At 38.8% G+C, this 17,060-nt stretch overlaps 1 protein-coding gene across 7 annotated transcripts in view; it reads right to left on the bottom strand.

Annotated features, from left to right (window-relative positions):
• Positions 1 to 17,060, bottom strand: part of DOCK3 (dedicator of cytokinesis 3) — an 899,254-nt gene that overhangs the window by 545,579 nt on the left and 336,615 nt on the right. For all 7 annotated transcript variants that reach the window (XM_053600715.1, XM_053600720.1, XM_053600716.1 and 4 more), the window contains one exon: positions 2,896 to 2,980. In XM_053600715.1, coding sequence (XP_053456690.1) covers positions 2,896 to 2,980 — 85 coding nt within the window. The remainder of the gene's footprint in view (positions 1 to 2,895; positions 2,981 to 17,060) is intronic.

Here is a 17,060-nt window from a genome sequence, read left to right as displayed (position 1 = left end):
CAGCCTCCCGAGTAGCTGGGACTACAGGCGCCCGCCACAATGCCCGGCTATTTTTTGGTTGCAGTTTGGCTGGGGCTGGGTTTGAACCCGCCACCCTCGGTATATGGGGCCGGCGCCTTACCGACTGAGCCACAGGCGCCGCCCTATGCTTTTTCTTTAAAATATCCATCTCTTTAGTGAATTCTTCCTTAATTTCCTGATTTTTGGGATATTTTTGAGACAAAACCTCACCCTGTTGCCCAGGCTAGAATGTCATGGTATCAGCCTAGCTCTCAGCAACTTCAAACTTCTGGGCTCAATCGATCCTCCTGTCTCAGCCTCCTGCTTAGCTAGGACTGCTACAGGCATACACCACCACTCTCAGTCATTTTCCACATACCAGCTGGAGCAATCTTTAAAAAATGTAAGCCATACCATATAATCCCCCTGCTCAAAAACCTTCACAGGCTTTCTGTCACACTTAGAATAAAATCTAAAATCCTCACTACAAAAATAACATCTTCTGGGTAATCATTACAAAGAATTCTTAGCCTCAAACTCTCATTCTGCCTTTACTTCCCAGATGTAATTGATTGTCAAAATTCATCAATTGACTTTCAAGCATCTATAATATTCTTGTTGCATTTTTCTCCATTTCTATTGCTGTCTAGCCATTATTTCTTGTCTGAAACACTACTGTGATCTCTCCACTCCTTGATTCCAGTCTTCTGCATTTTACATTTCCTATAAACAGAGTCAATGTTTGAAACCCATATGTGATCATATGACTTTCATGATTCTATCAGACTACTGCATAAAGTCCAATTTGGGACATACAACACTCTTCATGATCTGGCTCTTACCTCCTTTTTGGCCTTACTCTCACTCAGCAAAATATACTTCTATGACAAAATTATTAAATGTCTTGTAGTTTCCTGGAATTGCTTCTTCCTATGCTGTGTTACATTTTGAAAATTCTTTCCTTTTTTACTATTCCCAGGAAATGAGTCATAACCTCTAACAAGCATCAATGTATACTTTAATTATGCAATGCAGCACATATATGGCAATTATTTGTTTATGGCCTATTGATTCTACTAGAGCAGAATTTCTAACATGGGGTCCCTGCATGGGCTTCAGGAGCAAGCATCAGGTAGAACTATCCATCAATTCTCTAACTTTGATCATACAACTTTCTATGAAAATTATACTTGCATTGTCCTGGGAGGAAATTTAATCTGATCCTCCATGACCCAGAATAGATAAGAACAAAGAGATTCTTGAGAGAAGAGATAAGTTTTGTTCATCGTTTTCTTCTTTAATTTTATTCATTTAGATGTATTTATTTATTTATTTATTGTGATAGAGTCTTACTATGTCACCCTTGGTAGAGTGTCGTTGCTTCACAGCTCACAGCAACCTCAAACTCTTGGGCTTAAGCGATTCTCTTGCCTCAGCCTCCCTAATACCTGGGACTACAGTTGCCCACCACAAAACCCAGCTATTTTTTTACTGCAATTGTTATTGTTGTTTAGCAGGCCTGGGCTGGGCTTGAACTCACCACCTTTGGTGTATGTGGCCAGTGCCCTACTCAATGAGCTACAGGCACTGAGCCATCATTTTCTTTTTTCAAAGAGGCTAGTCTCAGACTCCTGGGCTCAAGTGATCTTCTTGCCTTAAGTAACTTTGACTATGGGTGTGTGCCATTGTGCCTCTTTAACCTCTGTATCTCATGCCTATCATATATTTCATAGAACAGAGTTAAAGCAACTGTACACAACTGCTTGTGTACACTAGTAAATATACACAAATAAATACACAGAAGCAACTTATACATTATTTGTATATTATTTAGTCAAGTTTCCTTAGGACCTCCACCAAGCAACATTATTTGTTACCCTGTATATTCCGCAAAAATATTAAATTTCCTTGAAAAGATTCTAGAACTTCTAGTTATTACCAATATAAACTGAGGTTTTACCCAGTCCCTTGGTCTAAGCTTAATAATTACCTTAGGTTTCTGCTGTTTATTTTACTTTAAAATGCCATACCTTCCTTTAACTTACTTCTCATCCAGCCCATAAAATGTAATCATGGGCGGGCATTAGTGAACTCAATAGATTTTTATAATAACCCAGATAGCTAAGTATCTATGAGGGTCTTTCTCTTTAGAAAGACTTACATTATGTCCAGGTTTAATTGCTGCATTATTCAATAATTGGCTTTTTATACCAATATGGAGAAAAAGAGACATAACTTTAGCAACTTCCACAGGCTCAAGAAACTCTGGTTCACCAGCAAAATCAACAGAGAAGTTACCCCTAGGCATTACATTAAGCCCAGTATTCCTACATAGTAACTCCATTTAGAAAGCAATTATGATATCTGTCAGAATAAGAAATACCCCTTAAGTACATTGGGAAAGAGACAAAGAAACAATTTTAGCAAGAATGTCTATAATGCCATTAGGGAAAATAAAAGGGAAAAAATGAGCTATACTGTGGAAGGCTGACACCACAGCATCTATTTTGTAGGCCAAGTGCTATTTCCAGTACTAACAGACTTAAGTTTCTATTTCCCTGCAAATGCTAGGCCTAAGTTTCTATTTCCCTGCAAACGCCAGGCCTCTTCTCGTAAATCACGTGAGCGAAACTTGGAAGCCTGCCGTTTGGAACTTATCTCCACCAAGGCCAGGTTGCTTGGATACCTGGTGACGTAAACCTCCTCTTCACCTACCCTTATATACCCTGGAAGAACTTTGCAATAAACGAGACTTGATCAGACTCCTGTCTTGTCTCCATTCTTCGCACCCCTTGCCCCTTCCCATTCTCACCCCCTCCTCCAGGTATCCCTGTCGACTAACCCGCAGGCCAGGTCACCATACAGGAATAAACTAACCCATGTTAGATTTCTTACCATCTTATAGAGATCTGAGACACTAATCTGGTCCGAATCCACTACTTCAAAGTCCTTCCGAGGCACCAGGTCCAGGCCCAAATGCCTAGTAAAGAGAAAGACACCCAGCATGTCACATTTATACAGTGCTTGAGTTCATTAAGGATGGGTTTACTTAAAACAACAAAAATTCATATTTATTTTTCTATTTCTCCCCAATCTAAAAGCATACGCATAGTTCAGTCATGCATCCTTCAATTAGGATGAAAAAATTAGTCAGGATCCAAGTAGATTTGTAATTCAAACACAAAAATCACTTCCTAAAGTTATTAAACTCAAAGACATATAGTTGAGTTTATCTCATTTTCAATCTAATGCTCAAATTGGTAAAGACATAGTCATGTATTAAAACAAGTATCTTAAGAAATATTATAAGTTTATCAAAGTATATTACTACTCAAGACAAGATCAAGATACTCTGGTATAATGTGGAGCAGAAAGAAAGAAGTAATGTTAATTAATGACTGATTGGGTGGCAGTATTAGAGGAAATAATGCTAGACATAGCCGGAATCCTTGGGTTCAAATATGGCCCATAATTTACATTCAATAAATTTCAGCTCCTTTCTGATGCTCTGGGACAGTGGTTCTCACAACCTTCCTAATGCCGCAATGTATTTTCATTGTTAAAATAGGGGTCACGACCCACAGGTTGAGAACCGCTGCTCTAGGACAACAGTTCTAAACTGGAGCTCAATGGAGTTAGAAGGTTATGAATCACTGAAACTGCTGGATGAGTTTGTGTGTGTTCGTACATGATTTCTTCTCAGAGAACAGTGTTTATATCTCTCAACAGGGTTTCAGAGATGCTTTGTTACCATTCTACTCCAAAACAAGAATTATGAAATTGTGTCTGGCAAAAATATTTTATGGGACTATGGGAGGAGAAACATTTCTTTTCTTCTTCAACTAGACTATGAACAATCTTTATAGCCTTAGCAAAACTAATTCTATTGGTTCTTTCCGTACATAAAACTCCCACTCATTTAAAATGAAATCAGATATCCAAAATGTAGATTTTATTTAAATTCACATCCTGTTTACAAAAAAAATCTGAAGAGGTTAAACAAACTGCAATAAGAATGGATACATAAAAATGGAAAATGAAACCTGTATGAAGAAGCTAGAAGCAAAGACACTAATAACATATGCTGAAATGATTCCTGTAATTAAGAATTAAAATTTATGGGCAGTGCCCACAGCTCAGTGAGTAGGGTTTGAACCCAGCCCCGGCCTGCTAAAACAAACAAACAATAGCCGGGCATTGTGGTGGGCACCTGTAGTCCCAGCTACTTGGGAGGCTGAGGCAAGAGATTCAATTGAACCCAAGAGTTGGAGGCTGCTGTGAGCTGTGACGCCATGGCACTTTCTTTTTTTCTTTTTTTAAGAATTAAAATTTACATGTGCGGCGCCTGTGGCTCAGTCGGTAAGGCGCCGGCCCCATATACCGAGGGTGGCGGGTTCGAACCCAGCCTCGGCTGAACTGCAACCAAAAAATAGCCGGGCGTTGTGGCGGGCGCCTGTAGTCCCAGCTACTCAGGAGGCTGAGGCAAGAGAATTGCTTAAGCCCAGGAGTTGGAGGTTGCTGTGAGCTGTGTGAGGCCACGGCACTCTACCGAGGGCCATAGAGTGAGACTCTGTCTCTACAAAAAAAAAAAAAAAAAAAAAAATTTACATGTGTACTTTCTGATAGGGAAGAAAAAAGAAAAACATTTTTCTATTAAAGGATAAAAGCTTATGTTTTCTATTAAAGAATAATACAAAAAAAATCATTTGGAACAAAATCCTAAAAATAACTCAGTTTTGCATAATGAGAAAATCAATAATAGACTGCCACATCCACAATAGAGTATGGTTTTATATTAAACTATGCTACTGAATCCGTCTCATTATTGAAGTTAACTGCATTTAAATCTGTAAGAGATTTTATTTTTCTATCACTGAGATCCTGTTTCCTTCTTTGATATCACTTCTTATTAGCTGTTCTTTATTTTTCTGCTCTCATTATTCATTTTTTTAATTTCAAAATGTTAAGGAAGTGGAAATTTTTTGTTACATGAATAATGGATACCTTTTATAATGCTTAAGTCAGGGCTTTTGGTGTGCCTATCACTCAAATAGTGTTCACTCTACCTGCATTATTAGCTATTTGTAATTTCTCTGAAACCATTTCAGGCCTCTAGCCTCTAACACTTGTACCATGCAAAGACAGTAGTTATCTATAGAGAGCAAGAGAAAACTGGAGCACATCTTTTCTACCCCTTTCCTCATAAAAAGTAAATTTAAATAAAGATTCAGAGATAAAATATTTAAAAATATTTTAAATATTTAAAATATATTTACATGTATGTGATAAAATAATGGAATGATCAGAAGGATGATATTAGCATTTGTATTAGGAAACTGAAATTATATAATTTATCATTATATTGTATTATTTATTTATTATGTTACTCTATTTTATTTTGGAGACAGAGTCTCACTCTATCACTCTGGGGAGAGTGCTATCATGTCATAGCTGACAGAAACCTTAAACTCTTGGGCTTGAGCAATCCTCTTGCCTCAGCCTCCCGAGTAGCTGGGACTACAGGCACCTGCTGCAATGTCCAGTTAGCTTTTTCTATTTTTAGCAGAGATGGGGTCTCAATCTTGCTCAGGATGGTCTTGGATTCCTGAGTTCAGGTGACCCACCTGTCTGGGCCTCCCAGAGTGCTAGGATTACAGGTATAAGCCACCGCAACTGGCCTATATTGTATTTTTTGAGACAGGGTCTTGGCTCTGTCACTCATGCTAGAGTGCAGTGGTGTCATTATAGATTACCAAAACTTCAAACTCCTGGACTCAAGTGATCCTCCTGCCTTGGCTTCCCAGATTACAGGCATGAGCCACCGTCCCCAGCTAAAATTGATCCTTTAAAGTATTTTCCAAATTTTCTATAGTTACCCTAAATTTAAAAAAAAAAATTGAAAAGAAAACATTTCATACATACTCTGTTAACTGCTGGTAACTGCTGGAAGTCCTCCCCACCCCCCCAAAAAAATATATATGGAATAGTCTAAGTAGTACAATTAGGAAATAAGGAAAGGACTGAGTAAATAATCCAATCACACTGATATTCTAAATACAACAGCTTAAGAAAAATCCAGGTTGCAGCTAAGTCAGTAGAGCTGGGACAGAATGTATGTGTTAGTGTATCATGCACAGTGGTAGTATATCATGCACAGTGATCAGTCTATATGGAGACTGCCATATATGAGAAGTCCATCTTAGCATTATGGTACCACTAGCTTGATTATAGCCATCGACTCAATGGACAGATACTTTCTGATGACCTAACATGTATTAGAGCAATGGTGCAAGGCAAATCAGTAGTTTTGAGTTAAGCAAATGTTCTTATTCATCATGTTAACACTCTCTTGAGAGCAGAGTGCTTTACAAAAATTAAATCAGTGAATGCCCTCATTCACTGGGATATTGCATAGTGAGAAGCAATACATACATGTTCAGTGCAAACTTTACCCTAAAAAAGAGGTTCCCGGCTATTTATTCCTATGGTTTATTATAAGAATAGAGACAGTAAAGACAAGGAATGATCAACATGACCTCTATTTTCACAGCAAATGGAGGGAGTGCACCAGAGTAATTAGGAACATGGGCTTTAATATCACATTGCCTGGTATATATATCTTGGCTATTCTATCAGGTCATATTGTCTATTATCATAGGCTGTTACAAGGATTAATCTATGATGTAAAGCATTGTGAACTTCTATTGCTGTTATAATTATTATATCACTAGGTTACATCATGAGCCAAAATATGGCTTAAAGTACAGGGATTGTGTTCAAGACATAGTATCTAAATAAAAAACTCTTTAAATAGACACAAATAGGGAAGCAAACATCTGGGTACATCCACATAGAGTTCTAACACAGAGGTAAATTTTCTTCACAAAAATACTTAGTCTTTCCTTGTTCATGATTGACCACTCATTCATTCATTCCAATAATTCAATAAATACATGCTAGAACCTAGTCTGCACTGAGTTCATGTTGAAACTGGGGATATAGCAGCAAATGAGGGACCTACTCCTGATCCTACATTCTTTCAGATGGAGCTCTCTGAGGCCATGAATCTCTATTCTCTCTAAAAAATTTTATAATCTCTTTAAAATTCTTTGAATTTTACATTTATTTTTAATGAAAAGAATACTAAGCATTCTTTATAAATATTACATGTTCTATTTTATCTTTTTCTTCTAGAATCCTCATGTAAATCACAGAACATAAAAAATAATTTGAAGTTGACCTTCTCACGCCCAGTAAGTGCCAGCAGCGGTTGCCAAGGCTCCGGGGCCATCGTGGACCACGCGGTTCTCCGGCTCCTGGACTAGAGCGGCACAGACCTGAACTGTAGCGGGAGCAGAGGGAGGGAGGGCCGGCCAGGGTCCACTGGGAAGGGCGGCCTCTGTCGGGAGGGGGCCTCCTCCTGCTGCGTCAGGTGCCCGGGAAGAAATTTCAGGGGTAGAGGTTACACCTCCCACAGACTTCCCTGCCACCCTCCCCAATTCCCAGCGTCAACTCGAGCAGGCAGTGGGATACTATGGGTCACCAACTTGGGAGGTGGAGCAAGATGGCAGCCGAGTAACAGCTTCCTTGCATCTGGGCACTGTGAGTCTGGGGAGATAGGACTCCAGGCATCTCTGGCTGGTGGGATCTGCCTATCATGACCCCTGAGAGGATACAGGGAGTGAGCGAGAGACTTCTGGACCCCAAGAGGAGGACTGAAACAGTGGAAAACCGGCAAGTGGTTGCGTGTGTTTACTCTGTCTAAACCCGCCCGCAACTGTAAATTCAGTAGCAGCAAGACTGCAAACCAGAAAGGCCTTACCTGTGAACTGTTTTGGTGTCTTTAGACTTGGCACTCAGCTGAACTGCCTTGGGGTGAGCCTGAGCGGGAGTGCGGAGAACTTTGGCCTTTGTCTAGGGCCCCAGTCTGAGCCGCTGAGCCAGACGGAGCTAATAGTGTTTGGCTCCGGGTCACAGGCAGACATTGTGAGCGATCTGCCCCGGCAAGCTCCGCCCTCAGGGTTGCAGAGCTAGAATTGGGTGGGACATGGTAACCCAGCAACCAAGTAGCCTAAGGGCGGGGTCTGAGCCGCCTTGCAGCCCTAACCCTCAGGGGCAGAGTGAGACCAGTTTTGGCACACAGGGTAAGTGGATAGCCACTTCAGCAGTGATTACAGCAACAAGCACTTCCCTGAGAAAGCTTCTGCTCACTAAGTGAACAAGTTCAAAGTGCCTTTTAAGTGGGCTGAAGAGAGATTTAGGGTGTCTACCTGCTGGGGTTTGAGAAACAAGAAGCCTCCAGTCGTATCAGAACTGTGATTAACATTTCATACCCCAGAAGACCACGCGTTGCCCAGACAATATTCAATAACATATACATACTGCTTTGTTTTTGGTTGTGTTTTTTTTTTTTTTTTTTTCCGGTTTGGTTGTTTTTTTTCTTTATTTTGATGTTGTGGATTGTTGTTTTGTTTTCTAAGTTCAACCTTTTCCATACAGATCCTTTTTCTTTCTCAATTTTTCTAGTTTAATTATAATTTCCCATTGCTGCCTATTTCAATATTAGAACTTCATTTTCGTTAGTGTTTCTACCGCTATTATTTGGTTTTTCCAGCCAATTTTATCCCGTAAAGTTTTCTGTTTGCTTGTTTTGGTTTCATTTATAGCATTTTTGTCTTTCCTCTCTACTTGGTGGAGGCGGGGAACTGTGTCTGATCAGGTTAGCAAAGAGCTGCTGACCTCAAGGGAACCACCCAACTGGGCACCCCCAGAAGGTGGGTTTTTTTTAAGGTTGTATCAAAGTACGCTACTATACACCTATATTGCTCTGTCTCCCTCTTTCTGTGCCTCTCTTCTTTTTGTCAATATTCCTTTTACCCACCCCTTCTCCTTTCTCTATTTTTCTTTTTTTTTCCTTATCACTCGGTCCTCCTTTCTTTCATCCCTTTTTAGCTCTTAACCCTTCTCACCCTTCTGGTCCTGTAACCCTTAGTCCACAGGCACGAGAACTTAAAGAGCAAGAGGAAGTGAAAAGAAAATTAGGGCAAGGAAACAGATAAAAGAAATCACCCATGAGGAAGAATCAGCAGAAAACTCCAGGCAACATGAAGAACCAGTCCAGAACAACCCTGCCAAGGGACCATGAGGTAGCTACTGCAGAGGATTCCACCTATACAGAAATGTTAGGAATGACAGAAAGGGAATTCAGAATACACATGTTGAAAACAATGAAAGAAATGATGGAAACAATGAAGGAAACTGCTAATAAAGTGGAAAATAACCAAAAGGAAATCCAAAAACAGAATCAAATCAGAGATGAACGATATGAAAAATATAAAAAGGATATAGCAGAGCTGAAGGAAATGAAACAGTCAATCAGGGAACTTAAAGATGCAATGGAAACTATCAGCAACAGGTTAGACCATGCAGAAGAATTTCAGAGGTAGAAGACAAAGTTCTTGAGATAACTCAGATAGTAAAAGAGGCAGAACAGAAGAGAGACAAAGCAGAACGTTTACTGTCAGAATTATGGGACTTTATGAAGCATTCCAACATACGAGTTATAGGAATCCCAGAAGGGGAAGAAGAATGCCCCAAAGGAATGGAAGCCATAGTAGAGAATATTATAAAAGAAAATTTCCCAAATATCACCAAAGATTCTGACACACTAATTTCAGAGGACTATCGGACCCCAGGCCGCCTCAACTCTAACTGAGCTTCTCCAAGACACATTGTGATGAACCTGTCCAAAGTCAAGACAAAAGAAAAGATTCTGCAAGCTGCCAGGAGTAAGCGCCAGTTGACCTACAGGGGCAAATCCATCAGATTGACCGCAGACTTCTCTAATGAACCTTTTCAAGCAAGAAGACAATGGTTATCTACCTTTAATCTACTTAAACAGAACAATTTCCAGCCCAGAATTCTGTACCCTGCTAAGCTAAGCTTCAAAATTGATGGAGAAATCAAATCATTTATGGATATACAAACATTGAGGAAATTCACCACAACAAGACCAGCTATACAGGAACTACTTCAACCTGTTCTGCACACTGACCACCACAATGGATCAGCAGCAAAGTAAGAACTCAGAAATTAAAGGACAGAACCAAACCTCCACACTGATGCAAAAGATAAAACTAAGCAATGGACTCTTACCAAATAAGACGAATAGAATACTACCACACTTATCAATTATCTCAATAAATGTTAATGGCTTGAATTCCCCACTGAAGAGACATAGATTGGTTGACTGGATTAAAAAACACAAGCCATCCATTTCCTGTCTGCAAGAAACACACCTGGCTTCAAAAGACAAATTAAAGCTCCGAGTCAAGGGTTGGAAGACAATTTTTCAGGCAAATGGAATTCAGAAGAAAAGAGGAGTTGCAATCTTATTTTCAGATACCTGTGGATTTAGAGCAACTAAAGTCAAAAAAGACAAAGACGGTCACTTTATATTGGTCAAGGGAAAAATACAACAACAAGACATTTCAATTCTAAGTATCTATTCACCCAATTTAAATGCTCCCAGATTCTTGAAACAGACCTTACTCAGTCTGAGCAATATGATATCTGATAATACCATAGTAACAGGGGACCTTAACACTCCTCTTACAGAGCTAGACAGATTCTCTAAGCAGAAATTAAAAAAGGACATAAGAGACTTAAATGAGACCCTAGAACAACTGTGCTTGATAGATGCATATACAACAGTCCATCCCAAAGATAAAGAATATACATTCTTCTCATCACCTCATGGAACATTCTCCAAAATTGCTATATCCTGGGACACAAAACAAATATCAACAGAATCAAAAGAATTGAAATTTTACCTTGTATCTTCTCAGACCATAAGGCACTAAAGGTGGAACTCAACTCTAACAAAAATGCTCGACCCCACCCAAAAGCATGGAAATTAAACAATCTTCTGTTGAATAACAGATGGGTGCAGGAAGAAATAAAACAGGAAATCATTAACTTCCTTGAGCATAACAACAATGAAGACACAAGCTACCAAAACCTGTGGGATACTGCAAAAGCAGTTTTGAGAGGAAAATTCATCGCTTTAGATGCCTTCATTCGAAAAACAGAAAGAGAGCACATCAACAATCTCACAAGAGATCTTATGGAATTGGAAAAAGAAGAACAATCTAAGCCTAAACTCAGTAGAAGAAAAGAAATATCCAAAATCAAATCAGAGATCAATGAAATTGAAAACAAAAGAATCATTCAGAAAATTAATGAAACAAGGAGTTGGTTTTCTGAAAAAATAAATAAAATAGATAAACCATTGGCCAGACTAACGAGGAATAGAAAAGTAAAATCTCTGGTAACCTCAATCAGAAACGATAAAGGGGAAATAACAACTGATCCCCAGAGATACAAGAGATCATCTCTGAATACTACCAGAAAGTCTATGCCCAGAAATTTGACAATGTGAAAGAAATGGATCAATATTTGGAGTCACACCCTCTCCCTAGACTCAGCCAGGAAGAAATGGAGCTCCTGAACAGACCAATTTCAAGCACTGAGATCAAAGAAACAATAAAAAATCTTCCAACCAAAAAATGCCCTGGTCCAGATGGCTTCACTCCAGAATTCTATCAAACCTTCAAGGAAGAGCTTATTCCTGTACTGCAGAAATTATTCCAAAAAATTGAGGAAGAAGGAATCTTCCCCAACACATTCTATGAAGCAAACATCACCCTGATACCAAAACCAGGAAAAGACCCAACCAAAAAGGAGAATTTCAAACCAATCTCACTCATGAACATAGACGCAAAAATTCTCAACAAAATCCTAGCCAATAGATTACAGCTTATCATCAAAAAAGTCATTCATCATGATCAAGTAGGCTTCATCCCAGGGATGCAAGGCTGGTTTAACATACGCAAGTCTATAAACGTTATCCACCATATTAACAGAGGCAAAAATAAAGATCACATGATCCTCTCAATAGATGCAGAAAAAGCATTTGATAAAATCCAGCATCCTTTTCTAATTAGAACACTGAAGAGTATAGGCATAGGTGGCACATTTCTAAAACTGATTGAAGCTATCTATGCCACACCCACAGCCAATATTTTACTGAATGGAGTAAAACTGAAAGCTTTTCCTCTTAGAATTGGAACCAGACAAGGTTGTCCTCTGTCACCTTTACTATTGAACATGGTGCTGGAAGTTCTAGCCAATACAATTAGGCAAGACAAGGAAATAAAGGGAATCCAAATGGGAGCAGAGGAGGTCAAACTCTCCCTCTTTGCTGACGACATGATCTTATACTTAGAGAACCCCAAAGACTCAACCACAAGACTCCTAGAAGTCATCAAAAAATACAGTAATGTTTCAGGATATAAAATCAATGTCCACAAGTCAGTAGCCTTTGTGTACACCAATAACAGTCAAGATGAGAAGCTAATTAAGGACACAACTCCCTTCACCATAGTTTCAAAGAAAATGAAATACCTAGGAATATACGTAAGGAAGGAGGTGAAGGACCTCTACAAAGAAAACTATGAAATCCTCAGAAAGGAAATAGCAGTGGATATTAACAAATGGAAGAACATACCATGCTCATGGACGGGAAGAATCAACATTGTTAAAATGTCTATACTTCCCAAAGCAATCTACCTATTCAATGCCATTCCTATCAAAATACCAACATCGTACTTTCAAGATTTGGAAAAAATGATTCTGCGTTTTGTATGGAACCGGAAAAAACCTCGTATAGCTAAGGCAGTTCTTAGTAACAAAAATAAAGCTGGGGGCATCAGCATACCAGATTTTAATCTGTACTACAAAGCCATAGTGGTCAAGACAGCATGGTACTGGCACAAAAACAGAGACATAGACACTTGGAATCGAATTGAAAACCAAGAAATGAAACTAACATTTTACAACCACCTAATCTTTGATAAACCAAACAAGAACATACCTTGGGGGAAAGACTCCCTATTCAATAAATGGTGTTGGGAGAACTGGATGTCCATATGTAAAAGACTGAAACTGGACCCACACCTTTCCCCACTCACAAAAATTGATTCAAGATGGATAAAGGACTTAAACTTAAGGCATGAAACAATAAAAATCCTCCAAGAAAGCATAGGAAAAACACTGGAAGATATTGGCCTGGGGAAAGACTTCATGAAGAAGACTGCCATGGCAATTGCAACAACAACAAAAATAAACAAATGAGACTTCATGAAACTGAAAAGCTTCTGTACAGCTAAGGAGACAATAACCAAAGCAAAGAGACAACCTACACAATGGGAAAGGATATTTGCATATTTTCAATCAGACAAAAGCTTGATAACTAGGATCTATAGAGAACTCAAATTAATCCACATGAAAAAAGCCAACAATCCCTTATATCAATGGGCAAGAGACATGAATAGAACTTTCTCTAAAGACGACAGACGAATGGCTAACAAACACATGAAAAAATGTTCATCATCTCTATATATTAGAGAAATGCAAATCAAAACAAGCCTGAGATATCATCTTACCCCAGTGAGAATGGCCTGCATCACAAAATCTCAAAACTGCAGATGCTGGCGTGGATGTGGAGAGAAGGGAACACTTTTACACAGCTGGTGGGACTGTAAACTAGTACAACCTTTCTGGAAGGAAGTATGGAGAAACCTCAAAGCACTCAAGCTAGACCTCCCATTTGATCCTGCAATCCCATTACTGGGCATCTACCCAGAAGGAAAGAAATCCTTTTATCATAAGGACACTTGTACTAGACTGTTTATTGCAGCTCAATTTACAATCGCCAAAATGTGGAAACAGCCTAAATGCCCACCAACCCAAGAATGGATTAACAAGCTGTGGTATATGTATACCATGGAATACTATTCAGCCATTAAAAAAAATGGAGACTTTACATCCTTCGTATTAACCTGGATGGAAGTGGAAGACATTATTCTTAGTAAAGCATCACAAGAATGGAGAAGCATGAATCCTATGTACTCAATTTTGATATGAGGACAATTAATGACAATTATGGTTATGGGGGGAAACAGAAAGAGGGAAGGAGGGAGGTGGGCGGGGCCTTGGTGTGTGTCACACTTTATGGGGGCAAGACATGATTGCAAGAGGGACTTTACCTAACAATTGCAATCAGTGTAACCTGGCTTATTGTACCCTCAATGAATCCCCAACAATAAAAAAATAATAATAATAATAATTTGAAGTTAATTAGTTACATAAGATGGATGATTTAGGGCATTTGGATTTAGTTCTCTCCCAGAATCAGTTGAGAAAAAATGAAGATGTTAAGATTCTTTGTGAGCAGTGCTATTTTCTAATGTTTATATTAAAAGAACACACAGATAATAATGATACTAATGAAAGCACAGCATATGAAAGGATATGTCTAATAAAATTTACCAAACATTTTACTTGGGCTAGGCACATCATCTTTAAGCATTACGAGAAGTAGATGGTATTAGACCCATATCATAATTGTGGAAACTGAGGCCCAGAGAGAGGTTAAGTAGGTCACCTATTAAGGCAGCAAAGATGGGCTTGTCTCAAGCCAGGTCAGTCTTACGTTGATGCTGTGGTGTTTCCACTATACCTGCTGCCCTTCTACTAATAACTGTGAAAGTTAAGTACTAACGCTATAAGTGATGATAATCAATTCAGTCACTTTAGTTTGAGAGATGATTCTACATCAATATATCGATCCAAAAGGAATTAATACCCATTGGTTAATAAGTGTTAGCTAGGGCGGCACCTGTGGCTCAGTCGGTAAGGCGCTGGCCCCATATACCGAGGGTGGTGGGTTCAAACCCGGCCCTAGCCAAATTGCAACCAAAAAATAGCCGGGCATTGTGGCGGGCGCCTGTAGTCCCAGCTACTTGGGAGGCTGAGGCAAGAGAATCGCTTAAGCCCAGGAGTTGGAGGTTGCTGTGAGCTATGTGAGGCCACGGCACTCTACCGAGGGCCATAAAGTAAAACTCTGTCTCTACAAAAAAAAAAAAAAAAAATAAGTGTTAGCTAAGCATAAAAAAAAAACTCACATTATTGTTCAAATGCATTCACACAGTCCCTTCCAAAGACAGGCACTAGTAAGTGCAGGGTATAATGATGAGCAAAACCAGTGTACAAAGAGTAGGAGGGTGTGTTTGTGTGAAAGTCAGTCAACTGAACATAAAACTTAACAGAGGGATTTTGACTATATGTACTTTAAATACAGCCAAGCCAACCCAGATTGCACAAATAGGGCAAGAGACTGATCAGTGAGCGCAACACCAAAGTATCAGAAGAAACCTGAGAAGTCTTTGGAAATTTCTGTTAATTTCAGATGTCCTAAAGCTGAAAAATATCACCATTCCATTAAAGTACCAAGCCATAAACCTTTTCAGTCCTATCATTGGGGAGTACTTTCTGCATATTACAAAGTAAACTGTTGCTTATGTTACTTAGTCCTAGAGAAAAATCCTTTAATAAAGGACATACACGAAGTAGAAAAAAATGGATAAGTATGGGTTTGGATATGTGATAATCTGAGAGAGAAAGTAGAAAAAGGGTAGAAGGAGAAAAAATAAGAGAGGGAAAAGAAGAGAAAGGAAGAACAAAAGAACTAGAATTATATATTTATTAGTGATTTGTCTTAATTATTCTAAGAATAAAATATTTCTTACTTGTATTTTTCTAAGGCAGAGATCAAGCAGGCTATGTCAGTCCTGAGTTAATGAAAATTTAACTTAGCTATGGTATATTTATTATAGTGATAAAACAAGAGACTGAGAAAAACTTATAACATCTTTATAAAAGGTGTTGAAAACATGAAATTAAAATTTCATCACTAGACAAATTACTTTAAAATTCTCTTTTTTTTTTTTGCAGTTTTTGGCCAGGGCTGGGTTTGAACCTGCCACCTCCGGCATATGGGGCCTGCACCCTACTCCTTTGAGCCACAGGCACCGCCGTCTCTCTCTTTTTTTTTTTTTTTACAGACAGAGTCTCACCTTATAGCCCTCAGTAGGGTGCCGCAGTGTCACAGCTCACAGCAACCTCCAACTCCTGGGCTTAGGAGATTTTCTTGCCTTAGCCTCCCGAGTAGCTTAGACTACAAGGCACCCGCCACAATGCCCAGCTATTTTTTGTTGCAGTTTGGCTGGGGCCGGATTCGAACTTGCAACCCTCAGTATATGGGGCCGGCACCCTACCCACTGAGCCACAGGCACCACCCTAAAATTCTCTTTAGGTGGATAAATTGACTTATTCTCTATATAGGAACTCGAGCAGAAGTAATGACTAGTTAATTTAAACAAAACTTTGTTTTATACCCTTCTTGTATTATAGTTTGTAATTAAGAACAATACTTTAAGTGTTAGTTTCTATCTGATAAAATTTAATAATTTTTTACTTATGGATTGGTCCATATATAGGCCAATAAGTATAAATTATGTAAATTTAATGTCTAAATCTTCAAATTTTTGGCCAAATAATTCCTAGTCCCTAGAAACAAGTGTTTTTACCTAGATGTTAAGAGTCTGCATGTAATTTAAATTCTTACTAAAAAAGCATAGGACCAGTTCAGTTCATCCTAACTGAATGTTAATCAGATATATATTATGGAAGATACCAATATTCAGACTTGGAGAACAGAACAAAGATCAAATAGCCCAAGGCCTGGAAATACCGGCACAAATTTGCTTATTTTTAAGATCCACACTTACAAATAATTAAAGAGACAGTAAAGTACTGTATAAAGTATATGTGTGGGCTTTGAGATAAGTTCTAGGTATAAACACCAGCTCTACCACTCACTATACAACATTGGTATCTCTGAGACTCATTTTCCTCACTGGCTAAAATGGAGCTCTTGTCTTAGAAATGCATAATAGCATTTAATTTTAACAGTGCATATAAGTGACAGAATGCACATGCCACAGTGATGTAGGCATATGTAATCAATAATCTATTATTAGTTTCTGAAATAAATTCTGAAAAAAATAGAGCTATAATGTTTAAGGTAAGAGCTTATAGAAATACCCCATAAATAGGCCTATAATCCTAGCACTCTGGGAGGCCAAGGCAGTGGATTG

This window comes from Nycticebus coucang, chromosome 8, assembly GCF_027406575.1.
Source record: "Nycticebus coucang isolate mNycCou1 chromosome 8, mNycCou1.pri, whole genome shotgun sequence".
In the NCBI taxonomy this organism is placed as follows: domain Eukaryota; kingdom Metazoa; phylum Chordata; class Mammalia; order Primates; family Lorisidae; genus Nycticebus; species Nycticebus coucang.
Note: the sequence above shows the minus strand (reverse complement) of the source record. Positions and strands in the feature narration are given on the sequence as shown.